We start from the raw sequence: 16,531 nt of genomic DNA, 5'->3' as shown, positions 1-16,531 counted from the left end.
AGGGAATAGGATCACTTTAAGAAGATTAAACAATAATTAAATAATATAAATAGCCTATAAATAATAAATATATGCTATATAGTAAATAAAAAATATTTGTAAATAAACTAGCATAATAATGTTAAAATTTTTATGACAATACAAGCTTTGGCAAAAATTAAATTTTAAATTTATTTTATTTAAGAATATAGAATATATTTTTTTAAAAAAATTTTATAGAATGTGATCGTGTATGTTAATTTAATAAGTTTTAATTAATTATAATTATTAAATTTGATAAAAAAAATGAGAGAATCGTTTAAATTTTAAAGTTTGATTTACATATTAAAATTAAATAAATTAAAAATTTTAAATGTGTCGATTAATAAGTTGAAGAATATTATATATATCTACTTATTTATTTATAAATAGTAAATTTAAATGATTAATAAATTTATACAATTATTTTATGTTTAGTGAAAGTAATCTCACCATTCTATCTGAAAATGTGACAAAATTCACAAATACAACTATCAGCTTCATATTACCAAACAGAAGAAATGTAACTGCGGCAGTTGCAACTGCGTAAAACCAAACAGACTAGGTGTAATTACAACTGCAGCATTTGCAACTGCATGTATTTCCAACTACACTGTTTCTGCAACTACATCCAACCAAACAGCCCCTAAGAGAAGAAACAGTATAAATATATCTCAAATAGTGCAATTTTCGTTTAACGAGTGTAATTTTTGTTTTAAAGGATACAGTTTATATCTTAAATAGTGGGTCCATAATAGTGCAATATTTTTTTAAAACGGTACAATTTTATTATAACGGTGTAATTTTATCTTCATCTTTCTTTTTTTATAATTTTTTTATTTTTATTTTTTTATTCTTTCTTCTTCTATAATTTTTTTTTGATCACCCATCTCTGCCAACGGCCATGGCGCCGTCGCTAAAGCCCCCCGGCTTCGAGGCTGCGTCGCTGCAGCGACCTCCGTGGCATCGACGTCGGCGAAGATGTATCGTCGTCGAGGGCGGCAGAGGAGGGAGAGAGAGGACGAGAAAGGCAGGGAAATGCGAGAGATCAAGAGAGGTGTCATAAAAAAAAAGAGTCGTGGCACGGCCTTAACGAGGTCGAAGGGGAGAAGGGTGAAGGGTGCGAGAGCGAGGGCACGAGGGTAAGAGGCGAGGCGCCTCTGCCTCCTTTGCGCTTTTTTCGGCGAGAGAAAAAAAATGAACGAGCGAAAAAAAAGAGAAGAAAAAAAAGAGAAGAGGGAAAAAATGATAAGGATATTTTAATCAATTTGCTAAAATTTTGAATCGAATTTGCAAAATAGAAAAAGACAACCAACTTTTATAAAAGCTCAAAATTTGTCAATTTTTTAATGTAAATTGGCCTTAAAATTTGACGGTGGCTATTTATTATTAGTTTGAAAAATGTAGATTTACAAAATTTGATAACAAGTAAATAAAATATTAACTAAAAGAGTAAATACAATATTAACTAAAAGTTTTCACATAGTTACTGAGAAGAAAAATAGAGTATACACCATAGAGTATAAAAAAATTTTAATGACTCCAGATATTTGTTAAGACATGCATGATAATTCTTACCTTTAAAAAGTGCTGCTATCAATTTAAGCAGCAGTTGAAACACTAAACTTTTTAGCTGCGTATGTTTGCGAGCCACCTTATATTCAACACAAAATGAGTTCGAAATCAAATCAACACAAAATAAGTTCGAAATCCAATCGCTCGTTTGTAAACAGTAAAATATAAGCTCGAGTCATCTCGCTCATATTCAGCGCAATAGTATAGTAGCCGGACTCTATATAGAATTATGCTATTATACTATCAATAGTACCAAGCNTACAAATGATTTAATAATACATAAAAACTTAACTTACATTGTAATTATTTATTGTTAATTAAAAAAAGGAATTTACAAGATTAGATTAGATGTAAATAATTTTTTTTCACTTTTTAACATTACTAGTAGGTATAACAAATAGGATAATGTAAGCATACAAGATAGATAATGACGATTAACATATATATAGTTGCTGGAAAAAGAAAGGGAAAAAGTTAATTAGAACATACATGATTATTGGATCCTGTTGCTACAAGAAAGAAAAAGGAGAAACTTCTAAAATATTTAAGGCCAATTTGCATAAAAAATTTATTATTTTGAGCTTTTGCAAAAGTAGACTATCTTTTTAGATTTTGCAGATTCGGACTAAATTTTTAAAAGGATAACCAAACTACCCCTCTTTCAAAATGCATAAAAATTATATTTTTTAAATGTCTAAAAAAATACAACTGCTAAACTATCAAGTGTAAAATTTTTTAGAAATGACAACCTAAGTCATAATTATATGTACATTTTTCATAAAACAAGAAGCTTCACACCAAACAAGATAAAAAGAATAAAATATAATAAAATAAAAGAGTACAATATTCTCTCAAATAGTGCAACACGTTCTTCCAAATAGTACAATATTTGTATAAGTAGTGCAACATATGCATTGTTAATGCACATTTTGTATAATTTTTGCACTAAATTACGTATAGTTTAATATATTATGCGAAAATAATATAAAATATTACAACATATTATAAAAGTTATATAATATATGTACAAACGATATATATTTTACACTATTTGTCTAGATATTTAAATTATTTATATAAACATTACACTATTATAAAAAGATGTTGCACTATTTAAATATGTGTTGGCACTCTTTTTTTAAAAAAAATTAAATTTCATTGCGTATTAAATAAAGTATCAAATTTCTTAAAAATAAAAATTACTAAATTATAATTACATGTTTATTTTTTGTGAAACGAGAAATCTCATTCAAAACAAAATAAAAACATAATTAATAATTAATAAAATGAAAGAGTGCAACATTTTTTTAAATAGTACAACATGTTCTTCCAAATAGTACAAATCTATATAAATAGTGTAACATATGTATTGTTAATACACATTTTGCATGATTTCTTACACTAAATTATATGTAATTTAGTATATTAGGTAAAAATAATATAATATATTACAACATATTATAAAAATTATATAATATATATACAAACGGTATATATATTATACTTTGTACGGATATTTACATTATTTGTGTAAACGTTTCACTATTATAAAAGGATGTTGCACTATTTAGATGTGTGTTGCACTCTCTGTTTTTGAAAATTAAATTTTATTGTATATTAAATAATATGTCAAATTTTTTGAAAAATAACAATTACTAAGTTATAATTACATATATCTTCCTCGTAAAACAGAGAAAACTCATTCAAGACAAACTAAAAAGAATAAAAAATAATTAATAAGATGAAAAATGCAATATCCTCTTAAATAGTGCAATATCTGTATTATTAAAACACATTTTGCATAATTTTTACACTAAATTACATACAGTTTAGTATATTACATAAAAATAATATAATATATATTACAATATATAAGAAAATTATATAATATATGTACAAACGATACATATTTTATATTATTTATACAAATATTTATACTATTTGTGTAAATATTGCACTATTATAAGAGAATGTTGCACTATTTTGATATGTGTTGCACTTTTTTAAAAAAAAATTAAATTTTATTATATATTAAATAAAATTTCTTAAAAATAACAACGGTTAAACCATAATTACAGGTAACTTTCTCGTGAAACGAGAATCCTCATTCAAAATACAATAAAAAGAATAAAAAATAATTAGTAAACTGAAAGAGTGTAACATCCTCTCAAATAGTACAATATCTATATAAGTAGTGCAACATATGTTTTGTTAGCACACATTTTGTATGATTTTTATACTAAATTACGTACAATTTAGTATATTACGTGAAAATAATAAAACAAAATATATATTAACAATGCATAATATACTAAACTGTATGTAATTTAATATAAAAATCATACAAAATGTGTATTAATAATACATATATTACACTACTTATATAAATATTGCACTATTTGAGAAAATGTTACACTTTTTATTTTATTACTTATTTTTTATTTTTTTATTTTATCTTCAATGAGGTTTCTCGTTTCATTAAAAAGTTACATATAATTATAACTTAGCAATTTTTATTTCCAAAAAATTTTATTTAATATACAATAAAATTTAATTTTTTTAAAAAAAGAGTGCAACACACATCTAAATGATGCAACATTCTTTCATAATAGTACAACATTTACACAAATGATGTAAATATATACACAAACAATATAAAATATGCACCATTTGTTTATATATTATATAATTTTTATAATATATTATAATCCATTATATTATTTTTATGTAATATACTAAACTGTACGTAATTTAGTATAAAAATCATACAAAATGTGTATTAACAATATATATATTGCACTATTTATATTAAACTATTTGGAAAAACATATTGTACTATTTGAGAAAATATTATACTTTTTCATCTTATTAATTATATTTTATTTTTTTTATTTTATCTTAAATGAAAATTCTCATCTCACGAAAAAAATACATATAATTATGGTTTAACAATTGTCATTTTCAAAAAATTTTACACTTAATGGCATATAATTTTTATGCATTTCGAAAAAAGGATAGCTTTATCATCTTTCTAAAAATTCGGTTTGAATCTACAAAATTCAAAAAAACTACAAAATTCAAAAAAACGGCCTCTTTTTGCAAAAACTCAAAAGTAATAAATTTTTTATTCAAATTGGCCAATATTTAATATTAAAAACATCTACAATCCGAATTTGAAAATTTTTTAAAATCACAATAAAACCCATAAAATAAGCAATAAAAATAAAATGGCCATTTTAAAATAAGAGATCAAAATTTCCAATTCAAGATCAAAGTTATTAATTTTTAGTCTAAATAGCAAATTAAAAAAACACCCTATAACAATCATTAAAATTGTCATTTTTAGATGTGTTTTTATGACAAGACAAGATATATAATGTCAAAAAATATATATATATGAAATCTAATTTTAATGATTTTGTCTGTAAGCCATCACTCTAAATACTTTATAATAAAAAAATAACTGTAAAGACAATCATATTCGTAATAATATAACGCCCGACACCACCGGAGGTTTGAACTAAACCCATCAAAATATTTATCTTGGAGCAAGAAAGACACAACTACCCAAAAAGGAAGAAACAAAGAAACAATAGAAAATTATAATGAAGTGCGTACCAGCGTGCATGATAGAAGCATCGTAATAATCGCAGTAAAATCTGGGACAATATCAAGAAAGAAGACTCGAGGTCAGAACAATTCGTGTAGTATAAACCAGCAACAGTTTAGAAAAGAATTATTTCCGCAGAATTCTAATCTAAAAGCCTTTATGCTTGTAGTAGCATATGCTGGTAGTAAGATGCTCTCCGTAAACAGGTGTGCGAACTTCCAGCGCTGGGTTGACAATCCTTCTTTCGCAATATATCTTCCCTTTTACTCGGGCTTGTTATAGTTGAACAAGCATCAAATGAAACTAATCTGGCAGGGTTTCCCACAGCAAGTAGATTGTACTACACTACAGCACAATCAAAAAGATCATTCCAATGCAATACAAGTAACGGGCAAGTGTGCTCCTCACCATTATCTCGTTTTTTTTTTTTTTTTTTTTTGGTTGAGATAGGTCGTGGCTATTCTCCACCAACCTGCATCTCAACATCGGCAGAGTCAATGTTCATTTCTATTACTCCAATGCAAGAACCAACAGACATTCCTGAAGACATTGCCTCCGCTAGCTGTAATCTAGCTCTTTCATGTCGGCGCAGTAATAGAATGGTGTTCAGCACAGCCCATCTAACCTGTGAATCAGCTTTTTTTTGTGTAAACCCTAAGCTCTTCAGCAACCCATCCAACTGTGCACACATTTCAAAACAGAGCAAGTAACAGGATCTTAGTTTTGTAAAAGAACTTTCTATACTAGAACACTTAGATGGTGTATACATTGTTGAAAACTGCAGTGTTTGGTAATAATAACCACACTTGTCTTAAAGGGAGAGTATCTCATATGCCGAGAGCAGTTGATTACAAAATTCTCAACCGGTTATTTAACAGGGTGTTTCTGTATAAGATAAGCTTTTTTGAGGACATCTATAAAATAGCATACAAATGTAAATATCCAAAATGCATGAATCAATTTAAGGTGTGTTTAATGTTTAATAATTTCAGCTTTACCTTACCAATGTCGGCAAGCCCTCCTTCAGAGTACCCATATAAAAGATACTCTGTTGCTACACCAGCCAGTGCTATGCATGAGAACCTATTCAGCATCTGCTTAAACATGCATCACAGGGATAAGATATATAAAACATAATAAAGAACTTTATAATGACCTGCAAAACTGTACATGAAGAACATTTTAACTGATAATTCTCACCTTCGCAGATACTTTTCCGGTGTCAATCTGCAATGGACATAACACTGTTGTTAGATTAGAGATCTAAAATAAGTAAAAGGTAGGATAAGATTATTGTTTGCATCCAAAGATGCTACCCAACAACATAAAGGTTTTTTAACATTAGGGATGTAAAGGGGTCAAATTTGGAGTGGATTTTCAAAACCCAAACCCGAACCCGACTCCAAACATGAAACCCAAACTCGAACACGACAAATTTTATAAATCCATATCCAAACCCGAACACGGCCAAAAATCGGAAACCCAAATCCAAACCTGAACCCAAAAATTCGAACCCGAAACAATTATCTCTTTTCAATATTTCAAAATATATTATATTAAATCTAAATTTTTAAAATACAAATTCAAATATAACATCAAATTTTTATATACATATTATATATAATGTAAAATAAATTCAGATTCGAGTCGGGTTCGGATCAGGTTCAGGTTTGGATCGGGTACGGTCAAAATCCATAACAAAATTCATATCCATCAAATTTTTGTTTTTGATATTCATATCCAAAACCATATCCATTCAGCATTGGATAAATCCGTTATGTTCGAATTCAGGCTCGGATAAAATTTCGAGTATCCGTATCCATTGACATCCCTATTTAATGTTATTTTAAAAAAAGAAGAAAAAGGAGATGTCTTCTAATAGCAAGCATTTGATCATAAGGTTTCAGGAACAATTTCTGACAGTAAGCACATAAGCCAATCTCATGCAAGCCCACCACTATATATGGTGCAAGAACATTGATAAATTCTCATAGAGATTACGAGGCCTCTCCTTCACAAAAAGGAAGCCAAGAGTTGTTTCAATTATTCCAAGACCACGAGCAAAATTAAATAGCTTATGAACAAATTGGATCACAAATCAAAATCAAGGATAGACCACCGTCGAACGAGGCATGTTAGCAAGCAATTACACTTATGTGCCAACTAGCACATAGGTCAGCTGCACACTGATGCATATCAAAATCCTACTATCAGAAAATACTGAAAATAGCTGCACACTCAGAAAAGGACCAGCAGAAGCTTAATTACATCTTACAATGCTTGTAATGAATAAAATTATCGTGCTACTAGGCCTATCACGTATAAACAAGTTAAATAACATAATGAATGCTATTCAACTATAGTATATTGTAGCTATTTATCAACATAACAAGCCTTAGGATGTTTATACTTGACACGCCAACATTTTTGGTTCCCACATTTAAATATATCAAGTAATTTCTAACAAAAGAAGTATATATCATAGAAGTTGAGAAAGAGAACAAAAAAGGCAATCAAGGCATCAAGAGACTTTAAATGCGTCATTATTCATGAAACAAATAGTACAACATATCACAGTAAGCAAGGAAACAAACAATAAGAAGATTGACACGATATATAGAACTTACTTCCTCAAGGAACTCGAAATCCACAAAAGTAGTCCCTGCTTGCACATTAAGTGATCCTTCCTTAATCAAAGCTTCCCAGCTAGTCAATGTATATCCCTTTGGGAGTACACCAAGCAAGTATGCTATTAAGAAGTGACCAGCTTCATGCTGCACAATATCCATCCTCAGGACATTAGTTCCTGAGAAAGTATAGTATGCCGTTACACAATCAACACCATAAAATGCAGCTGTACATTTTCATCTGTTTAAGGAAGCTAATAAATTGATCTATTAGAGAGCTCAAGTCAATAATGATACACACACAACGAACAGAATTTTAAGGTCTTGAGTTCAAAGCCTTAAGAGCACATTCTAGTTTAGAAGACACAGATGCTTGAGTGAATATTAAAAGCTAATTTTATGCAGAATATATATATTTAATGTTCAAAAAAGAGGGTCTCTCGGGTCAACACAAATATAAAGGAAAATGCAAATTTACTATCTCGTAGTACGGGCCACTTTCAGACACTTGAAAATGAATAATTCACGATATTGATAGATATTGAAGCTTACCTGAACAACTCTGTTGTGATACTTTTGACTGAATGAATGACCAATGGTATCAAGCAACAAATTCCTCAGACCTCCATTAAAAGAGACCTAAAAAATGTATAATCATATGACAGCTTAACAAATAAAAATAAAAAAAACCAGTTGAGAGCTACTGAATTTACTAAACAAGAAATTAGAAATGCGTAGAAAAGAAAACAGCACCAAAATGATTATGAAAAACACAAACATAGCAAAGTACTAAAACCAAATGCCATTTTCTTTACTATGCAAAAACCAAGAATACTGCAGCTTTAATATGAAGAAATCAATAACTTACCAAGTCTACAGACCACAGAAACAGTAGACCTAATGAAATGTACAGAATCTGTGCTGGCGAAAAACCAAATGCAACCCATGCTGAAAAGCCTCCTAGAAGTGCGGCAAACTGAAGATTTCTCTCGATTGAACCCAGAGTGAAATCAACAGGTGATAGAAAAGAGGATGTATCGATTCCATTCAACTTCAGCTCATCTAAGCTGTAAAGTCTTTGGGGCACCTAAAACACAAATTTAACCATGCCGACATAGTTACCAACAGCAAATTTCAGGAAAAAAAAACAAAAAGACAATAGAAAATCTACCAATAAGCAAAGTTATAAAAGATGTCAATAAAATAAATAAAATACAAATTACAAACCAAATCATTACATCATGTTTCATAGGTGCAACCAAGGCTTGCCTTCCCATGGCACAACAGCATGCCTATAGTCGGCTGAAGCAAGACATGCCACATAACATATTACAGCAAGCTCTGCATGCTAAAGTTTCAAAAATGAACTTTGGAAGGCATACACAAAAGAAAGCTTTTTAATTAGAAAGAAAAGAAGGTACAGTCCTCTCATCAGTTTTAAAATCAGCATTTACACAGCATGAACACGAGCAACCCAACGAATATGTCCATCTAACAATTGTGAAGCAGAACAACCATTACTCTTGAACTTTCTATATGACAGTGCTGCTAGCCTGCTACATGTATACAGCTAATGTGTTGGCAATCACACATAACAAACACTTATTGGTTTAAGCACGCATCCAAGAATAATGCCCAAGATAATGCCAACACATCAACAGTACCTTAAAGGCCACATAAAAGGAAACCAAGGAGTTACCCTTTTTACTCTTAAATTAAACCAGAGAATGAATATTCAAGAGAACAGTTGTTCATGAACATGGCGAGAAACAACAACCTGCCTTGCTGCTCCAAAGCACCTAAGACCCTCAGGCTTCCCTTGCAGGCCCTTCACCAGAGAAAGAGCAGCCCTATCATCTCCCCTCCTCAGCTCCTCGTCAACTTGCTCCAGCACCTGCAACCTTGATCCACCTGTCTCACGAAGAGAACTCAAAGCTGAATCAGAGGGCTTCAGAGCTCTACAAATAGGCACTCTCATCTTTATATTAGGCAAATAGCCACCACAACATAACACCAAATTCATCCTCCTTTCCCCAAAAACAGAGCAAAGACAGCAGCTTGTTCAAAAAGGAAGCCCTTTCTTATCAGTTGCCCCTCAAAAAGTTAAAAATCAATGTGGTCCAGCCACATATCCACCAAATAAACTAGAGGTCACAGTTGCCCTGAAAGTGACATTTCTCACTTTGCCCTCCATTTGAATCACACATGTAAAGAGGATATGGGAGAAGAAAAGTAAAGGGTTAATATTAAAAGTACATTTCTGCTAACTAAAGGTTAAAACTTAAAACACAACAAAGTAAATCATAAAAGAAGAAATTGAATTCAAGGTCCAAACTTCCCATGTCCCAACTGATTCCAAAAACTCAGTCAAGTCAACTTAATGAGAAACACAAGCAGATAAGGAAAATATAACCAACAGTGCAATAAAAAAGACAAATACACATCAAAGATGCACATCATTTCACCCCAGTAGTTTTAGCTTTTATGACATTAAAAACTGCAGTTAATTAAGATCAAAAAGCACTATATTCCTAACCTACTCCATACATTACAAATCATAACCCAGAAAAAAGAAACCACACCAACAACAAAACCTTTCCATCCTTACTCAAATTATTTATAGCTAACACAAATCTAAAACTCCTGTGACGCTGATCCAAGTTCCCCCTTATCCTTCCCCGCCTTCTTGGGCAACAAAGTCTGATGAATGTTGGGTAAAACCCCACCATTTGCAATTGTCACCATTCCCAAAAGCTTACTCAGTTCCTCATCATTCCTCACCGCAAGTTGTATATGCCGTGGCACAATCCTATTCTTCTTGTTATCCCTCGCAGCATTGCCAGCCAACTCAAGAACCTGAAATGAAATCCACATCAAATCAGACTGAACCAAAGCAAGAACACAGCAAGAACATAAAAGCTAACACTACGAACAAGACAAGAAAATTGTTGCCTGCCTCTCACATATGCAAACAAATCATACATCACACTCAGACAAATTTAATGATCACCAATGCTTTAATCCAAAATCTGATCAAACAAATATATCAAAAACATCTAAAGAACTATATGAAAAACCAATTACCTAAGCATCGGATATTCCTAAACAATTGTTTGATTCAAAAGAACGCAGTTAATACACCAAATACTGATTTCAAAGCCACTAAACGATTCAGCTAAAGAACTATCCAAGATCTGATACCCTAATTGTCCCCAAAAAATTATCCTAATTTCTTTTTCCGAATTTTAGAAATGTGGATCCTTTCACAGCACATAAGATGCATCTACAGTGATATCTAGGGCAAGGCAAGAATCGATCACCGACCTCGGCGGCGAGGTACTCGAGGACTGCAGAGAGGTATACGGGAGCGCCGGCGCCGACGCGGTCGGCGTACTTCCCGGCCTTGAGGAAGCGGGCGATGCGGCCGACGGGGAACTGGAGACCGGCCTTCTGCGACCGGGAGACCGATTTCGTCGCCTTAGCCTTGCCGCGCCCTCCCTTGGTCGATCCCGAGGAGCTCATCGTCGTCGGTGTCGCAGTTTGGATCGAAACCCTAACCCTAGAGTGGAGAAGGAGAACGGAATGGATCGAAACCCTAACCCTAAAGAGAAAGAGGACAGGTGATTCTCTCGAAAGTCGAAACCCTTACCCTAGTGCGGAGGAGATCAAGGGGAATGGATGGAAACCCTAACACGAGACTCGAGAGAGGGAGAGGTAGAGAGAGAGAGAGAGGGAGAGAGAGAGAGAGAGAGGCTTTGTTTGTGGGAACGAGATGATCGGAAGTATTTATAGGGAGGTGATGAGGGGAGGAGTTTGAAAGGGTGCTTCCCTCTGATTGGTCGGAATGGTTTGTGGAAGATCGCCAGCGTGGAGGGAGCTGATTCATCCAGCTGTTACAGCAGGACTGTATACGATGCCATCTTCTTAGAACAAAAATGTTGATAAAAGTAATAATAAGTTTTTCACTTTCGCGCTACAAATTTCCCTCGGACATTTAAGATTGGAACAAACTGAAACTAAGAGAGCCAATTTAATTACACATTAAGCTCAAAAATCATTTTCAGTAACTCCACGTACAGTTTTCACTTCCAAAACAATGACGGCCTAATTGGTTCACCTATTTTAAACTTCGAAATATAAATAAAATTTATTAATTTCGATAATCATCATTTGTTTTATAAAAATCGAATTTTAACTTTCATTCCATCCTTAAATAAAAATGATCAAATCTATTTATATTCCAATCCAATTCTGAATTTCACTGTCTGTTCCAAAATAAACTACTTAAAAAGTCTTTTCTCACAGACACGATGAACTTCTCTTTCATCATCACTTTTCTCCGTCTTAATCAAAATTCTCTCTCAAAATTATAAATATCAATTCTAATTTCTATTTCAGTAATGAGCCAATTAATTTTAAGTAATTTCTCATTTTATTTTTTATTCTAATACAATTGATTTTCATTTCCTATTTCTATTCTAATCATAAATGATGAACCAAATATGCTCCTAGAATCTTCTTAACAGTACCACTAAATATGCAATCATCAAAAACATTAAGCAATCCATCAGCAGCTAAAGCTGTAAATTTTACGAGACTGAAAATTAAATAAAGGCTACATAATCTTTTTGCACGAACCCCAGCTGTGAAACTGCTTATAATTGCCTACCTTCGTAATATTTCTAAGAATTATTAGTTTTAAATCCCATAAGCTATCACTTTAGGAGGAATACAAGAAAAAATAATGAACAAACAATACAGAAAAAGACAGTTTTCAATAGTCTCTTTTTAACTTATAAAATTCAATGCGACGGATCTCAGGCTATCTTTCTAGACCCTGCCGTCCTTTCACATCCGATGATGAACTGGAGTAGCCGTGGCTAGAGCATTTTCTCTTGCGAGTCTTCCGCGTGACAATATTGTTTTGCCACCTACTATAAACAACCTCGCCTACTACACCTTCACCGTCATCTTTCTTGGCCGCTCCAACTTGTAACTTTTTCAAAGTTTAACTCGATATGTTTTCACTGTTCTCCTTGAAAGCGACAGATTCATGCACGTTGGAAGGGCGCTCTTTCCTCTTCACCCTAGCGGTCAGCTTCGACAAGTCCTCCCCTTCATCCACAGCCTTCATCCACGGGATATCACTCAATAAATCAGCACATACCACCTCCTTACGCTGCCTCTTTCTGCTAACTTGATTGTTATGGGTGTCCGAGATTAGGGTTCCCTTTGCTTTACTTCTGGTGTTTTTGGGGAATACCCATTCGAGCACTTCGTTTTCCTCCATTAGCCTCGATCTGTATCTTTCCCTGTGCCGCCTCTCTTCATCCATCTTCTCAAATAGACAGAACTCCTCTTCATTACGTGCCGTCAGACGACTAATCTCACGTTCGCTCAGGGATGTCAGCTCCCAGAGTGCTCGTTCCTCTCCGCATGATCTCTTGCAACAGCTCTCACCTGTGCTGCAAAGAGAAACAAGAACGAACACTTTAGATCACTGATTGATATAATTTATTTCTCCCCTTTTCCTTAAGATAATTCCAGGTTAAAATTTTGAGAATTTGCTCTGTTCCCTTTGGAAGTGTTGGCAGATTGTTTGCAAACTCTACAAATATGGATTTTGTTTGCTTTTTCCAACTTCCGTGTCTCTACACCGAGTTTGAAACTGATCAACAATATAAATAATTGAAAAGCATGTAGATGCAACGCAATCTGCCTTAATAAGAACACCAACCTGTGGAGGTAGTGTTGCCCGGATGACCTTTGCATCAATACCCATCTTCTGTTTTGCACGATCCAATATCTCCTCTTCGATCGAGCCAACACTAACCAACACAAAAACCCAAACTTCCTTCTGCCCAATTCGATGGGCTTGATCTTCCACCTGTTGGTCCATTTGAGGGTTCCGGTCACTATCAAAGATAATTACAGTATCTGCAGCCTGTAAGTTCACTCCGAGACCACCAGGTCGTGTGCTCAATAGAAACCTAAAAATAGGGAGAATCTGGCGCATTGAACTGTCTAAGCAATGCCCCTCGCTCTTTGGTCTTCATCGACCCATCAATTCGAAGGTACTTAAAATTGTAAAGTTGCAAGTAGATTTCTAAGATATTAATTAGATGTGTCATTTGGGAGAAAAGTAGAACTCTGTGACTGGTTCTTTGAAGCTTTGAAAGTAAACGATCCAACGATTCGAACTTCCCTGAAGCTCTAACAATTTGTTCCTTCTGCCACATGTTATATTCTCCTACGAATAGGTAGGGATGATTGCAGCACTTCCTGAGCTGCATTGACAAATTCAGGAGAGATTTTGATTTTATGCCTGCGAAGAGTCGAATGTGGCCCTCTGCATGAAACGAATATTAGGCTTTTGCATATATATAGCAGCAAAACCTTCTAGTTAAATTACAAACCCCTGAAGAATCTGAATTTTCATAAATAACCCTCCAAAGTGCAGTTTCTTTCAAAAGAACCGTAAGTTGGGGAATTATACATTCACATCCAAAAGATCTTTTTAAGAGGGGCATTTTTGTAAGTAAAGAGCTATATATAACAAATTATGTGTGAAATTCAGATTTCACGAAGATACAGTGCAAATAGATAATTTACAAGAGTACATACGGTGCAAATAGATAATTTACAAGAGTACGTGTTTCGATAAGTAAACATGCCAAAGAATATTTAGACTACAAACAAATTCAAAATAAATGCCAACATAATGTACAAACCAAACTTTAGTATTTGAGAAAGTCATCCAAATGGGGCAGAATAGTTAAGCAGGTCTAACTTACCAGATTCTAGTCCGACCCTCCCCAAGTCAGTGACCTGCTGGTAATATGCTTTTTGCCAAGCAGACATGTCGCATTTAAGTATTACTTGTGTTTTCCCAGGAAGATACTTTTCAACTTCATCCTTTTTCCTTCTCAGAAGAAAGGGACGTATAACCTGAGTTAAACAGATTGCAATTATCACAAAAAGGACACAAAGAAAGGCTTGCAAAAGCACCCAAAAAAAAAAGTAAAAAAAAAGAAAGAATTAGTAATCTCACTTGATGGAAACGACGAATAATCAGTAGCTATTCCTCATCATTGAGAGATACATCGCATGCAAATGGTGCATTAAACCGTTCCTCAAAATTTTGTACGGAATTGAAGACATTGCCTCCACTAGCTGCAATCTAGCGCTTTCATGTTGACGCAGTAATAGAATGGTGTTCAGCCCAGCCCATCTAACCTGTGAATCAGCTCTTTTTCTGTGTAAACCCTAAGCTCTTCAGCAACCCATCCAACTGTACACACATTTCAAAACAAAGCAAGTTACAGGATCTTAATTTTGTAAAAGAACCAACCTTTTATACTCAACATTTGCCTCTCAAATCAAAAGATGGTGTAGACATCGTTGAAAGCTGCAGTTTTTCGTAATAATAACCACACTTGTCTTAAAGGGAGAGTATCTTAAATGCCGAGAGCAGTTGAGTACACATTTCTCAACAAACAGTCTTTTAATAGTGTGTTTCTGTAATAAGATAAGCTTTTTTGAGGACATCTATAAAATACTAGACAAATGTAAATATCAAAAATGCAAGAATCAATTTAAGGCGTGTTTAATGTTTGATAATTTCAGCTTACCTTACTAACGTTCAGCGAGCCCTCCTTCAGAGCACCAATACAAAAGATACAATGTTGCTACACCAGCCAGTGCTATACATGAGAACCTATTCAGCATCTGCTTAAACGCGCGTTACAGGTATAAGATAAATTAAACATTATAACTGAACATGAAGAACATTTAACTGATAATTCTCACCTTGGCAGATACTTTTCCAGTGTCAGTCTGTAATGGACATAACATTGTTGTTAGATTAGAGATCTAAAATAAGCAAAAAGTAGGGTAAGAAAATTGTTTGCATCTAAAGATGCTACCAAACAATACTGAGGTTCTTTAACATTAATTTAAAACAAAAAAAAAAAGAAACATCTTCTAATAGCAAGCATTTGATCATAAGGTTTCAGAAAAACAATTTCCAACACCAACCACTTAAGCTGATCTAATGCAAGCCCGCCACTACATATGGTGCAAGAACACTGATAAATTCTCATAGTCTCTCCTTAACAAAAAACAAAGCCAAGAAATGTTTCAATTCTTCCAAGACCACAAGCAAAATTAAATAGCTTATGAATCAATTGGATCACAAATCCCAATCAAGGATAGACCATAGTGGAATGAGGCATGTCAGCAAGCAATCACACTTATGTGCCAACTAGCATACAGATCAGCTGCACACTGATGTACATCAAAATCCTACTACCACAAAGTTCTGAAAATAAAACACACTCAGAAAAGGACCGGCAGAAGCTTAATTACATTTTATGATGCTTGTAATGAATACAGTTGCCGCGCTACTAGGCCTATCACATAAATAAGTTTAATAACATAATGAATGCTATTCAACTATAGTACATTGTAGCTATTTATCAGCCTTAGGATGTTTATTATTGACACACCAACATTTCTCACTTTGCCCTCAATTTGAATCACATGTAAAGAGGGCATAGGAGAAGAAAAATGAAGGCTTGATGTTAAAAGTATATTTCCACTAACTAAAGGTTAAAACTTAAAACACAACAAGGTTGATCTTAAAAGATGAAATTGAATTCAAGGTCCAAACTTCCCATGTCCCAACTGATTCCAAAAACTC

At 33.2% G+C, this 16,531-nt stretch overlaps 2 protein-coding genes and 1 pseudogene across 4 annotated transcripts; all 3 read right to left on the bottom strand.

Moving 5' to 3' along the window:
* LOC109728076 lies at positions 5,169–10,075 on the bottom strand. 3 transcript variants are annotated; one of them, XM_020258374.1, is made up of 8 exons: positions 9,608–9,679; positions 9,069–9,132; positions 8,699–8,917; positions 8,383–8,469; positions 7,831–7,977; positions 6,404–6,430; positions 6,202–6,297; positions 5,169–5,882 (listed from the first exon to the last, which is right to left on the bottom strand). In XM_020258374.1, the coding sequence occupies exons 2-8, from the start codon at positions 9,105–9,107 to the stop codon at positions 5,661–5,663; spliced, it is 837 nt and encodes a 278-aa protein (XP_020113963.1). In that variant the 5' UTR covers positions 9,108–9,132; positions 9,608–9,679; the 3' UTR covers positions 5,169–5,660. The 3 variants fall into 3 exon arrangements, with proteins under 3 accessions (XP_020113963.1, XP_020113960.1, XP_020113961.1); XM_020258371.1 differs by lacking the exon at positions 9,069–9,132 and having other exon boundaries at positions 5,172–5,882; positions 9,608–10,075; XM_020258372.1 differs by lacking the exon at positions 9,069–9,132 and having other exon boundaries at positions 5,689–5,882; positions 6,207–6,297; positions 9,608–10,075.
* Positions 10,268–11,589, bottom strand: LOC109728077 (histone H2AX). The gene is made up of 3 exons (XM_020258375.1): positions 11,480–11,589; positions 11,155–11,389; positions 10,268–10,686 (listed from the first exon to the last, which is right to left on the bottom strand). Exons 2-3 carry the CDS (start codon positions 11,350–11,352, stop codon positions 10,465–10,467), a joined length of 420 nt encoding a protein of 139 aa, XP_020113964.1. The 5' UTR covers positions 11,353–11,389; positions 11,480–11,589; the 3' UTR covers positions 10,268–10,464.
* Positions 12,435–16,411, bottom strand: LOC109728067 (annotated as a pseudogene).

The sequence above is a fragment of the Ananas comosus genome, linkage group 23 (assembly GCF_001540865.1).
Source record: "Ananas comosus cultivar F153 linkage group 23, ASM154086v1, whole genome shotgun sequence".
Lineage (NCBI taxonomy): Eukaryota > Viridiplantae > Streptophyta > Magnoliopsida > Poales > Bromeliaceae > Ananas > Ananas comosus.
This window is presented reverse-complemented; position numbering and strand designations above follow the sequence as displayed.

Excerpts from the sequence above, each read along its gene's own strand:
- LOC109728076 (XM_020258371.1), bottom strand. The coding sequence starts at position 9,853 with ATGAATTTGGTGTTATGTTGTGGTGGCTATTTGCCTAATATAAAGATG. Across the intron at positions 7,978-8,382 it reads ATCACAACAGAGTTGTTCAG|CATGAAGCTGGTCACTTCTT; the intron begins GTAAGCTTCAAT and ends GATATTGTGCAG. Across the intron at positions 6,298-6,403 it reads CCGGAAAAGTATCTGCGAAG|ATGCTGAATAGGTTCTCATG; the intron begins GTGAGAATTATC and ends ATGTTTAAGCAG.
- LOC109728077 (XM_020258375.1), bottom strand. The coding sequence starts at position 11,352 with ATGAGCTCCTCGGGATCGACCAAGGGAGGGCGCGGCAAGGCTAAGGCG. Across the intron at positions 10,687-11,154 it reads TCGAGTACCTCGCCGCCGAG|GTTCTTGAGTTGGCTGGCAA; the intron begins GTCGGTGATCGA and ends ATTTCATTTCAG.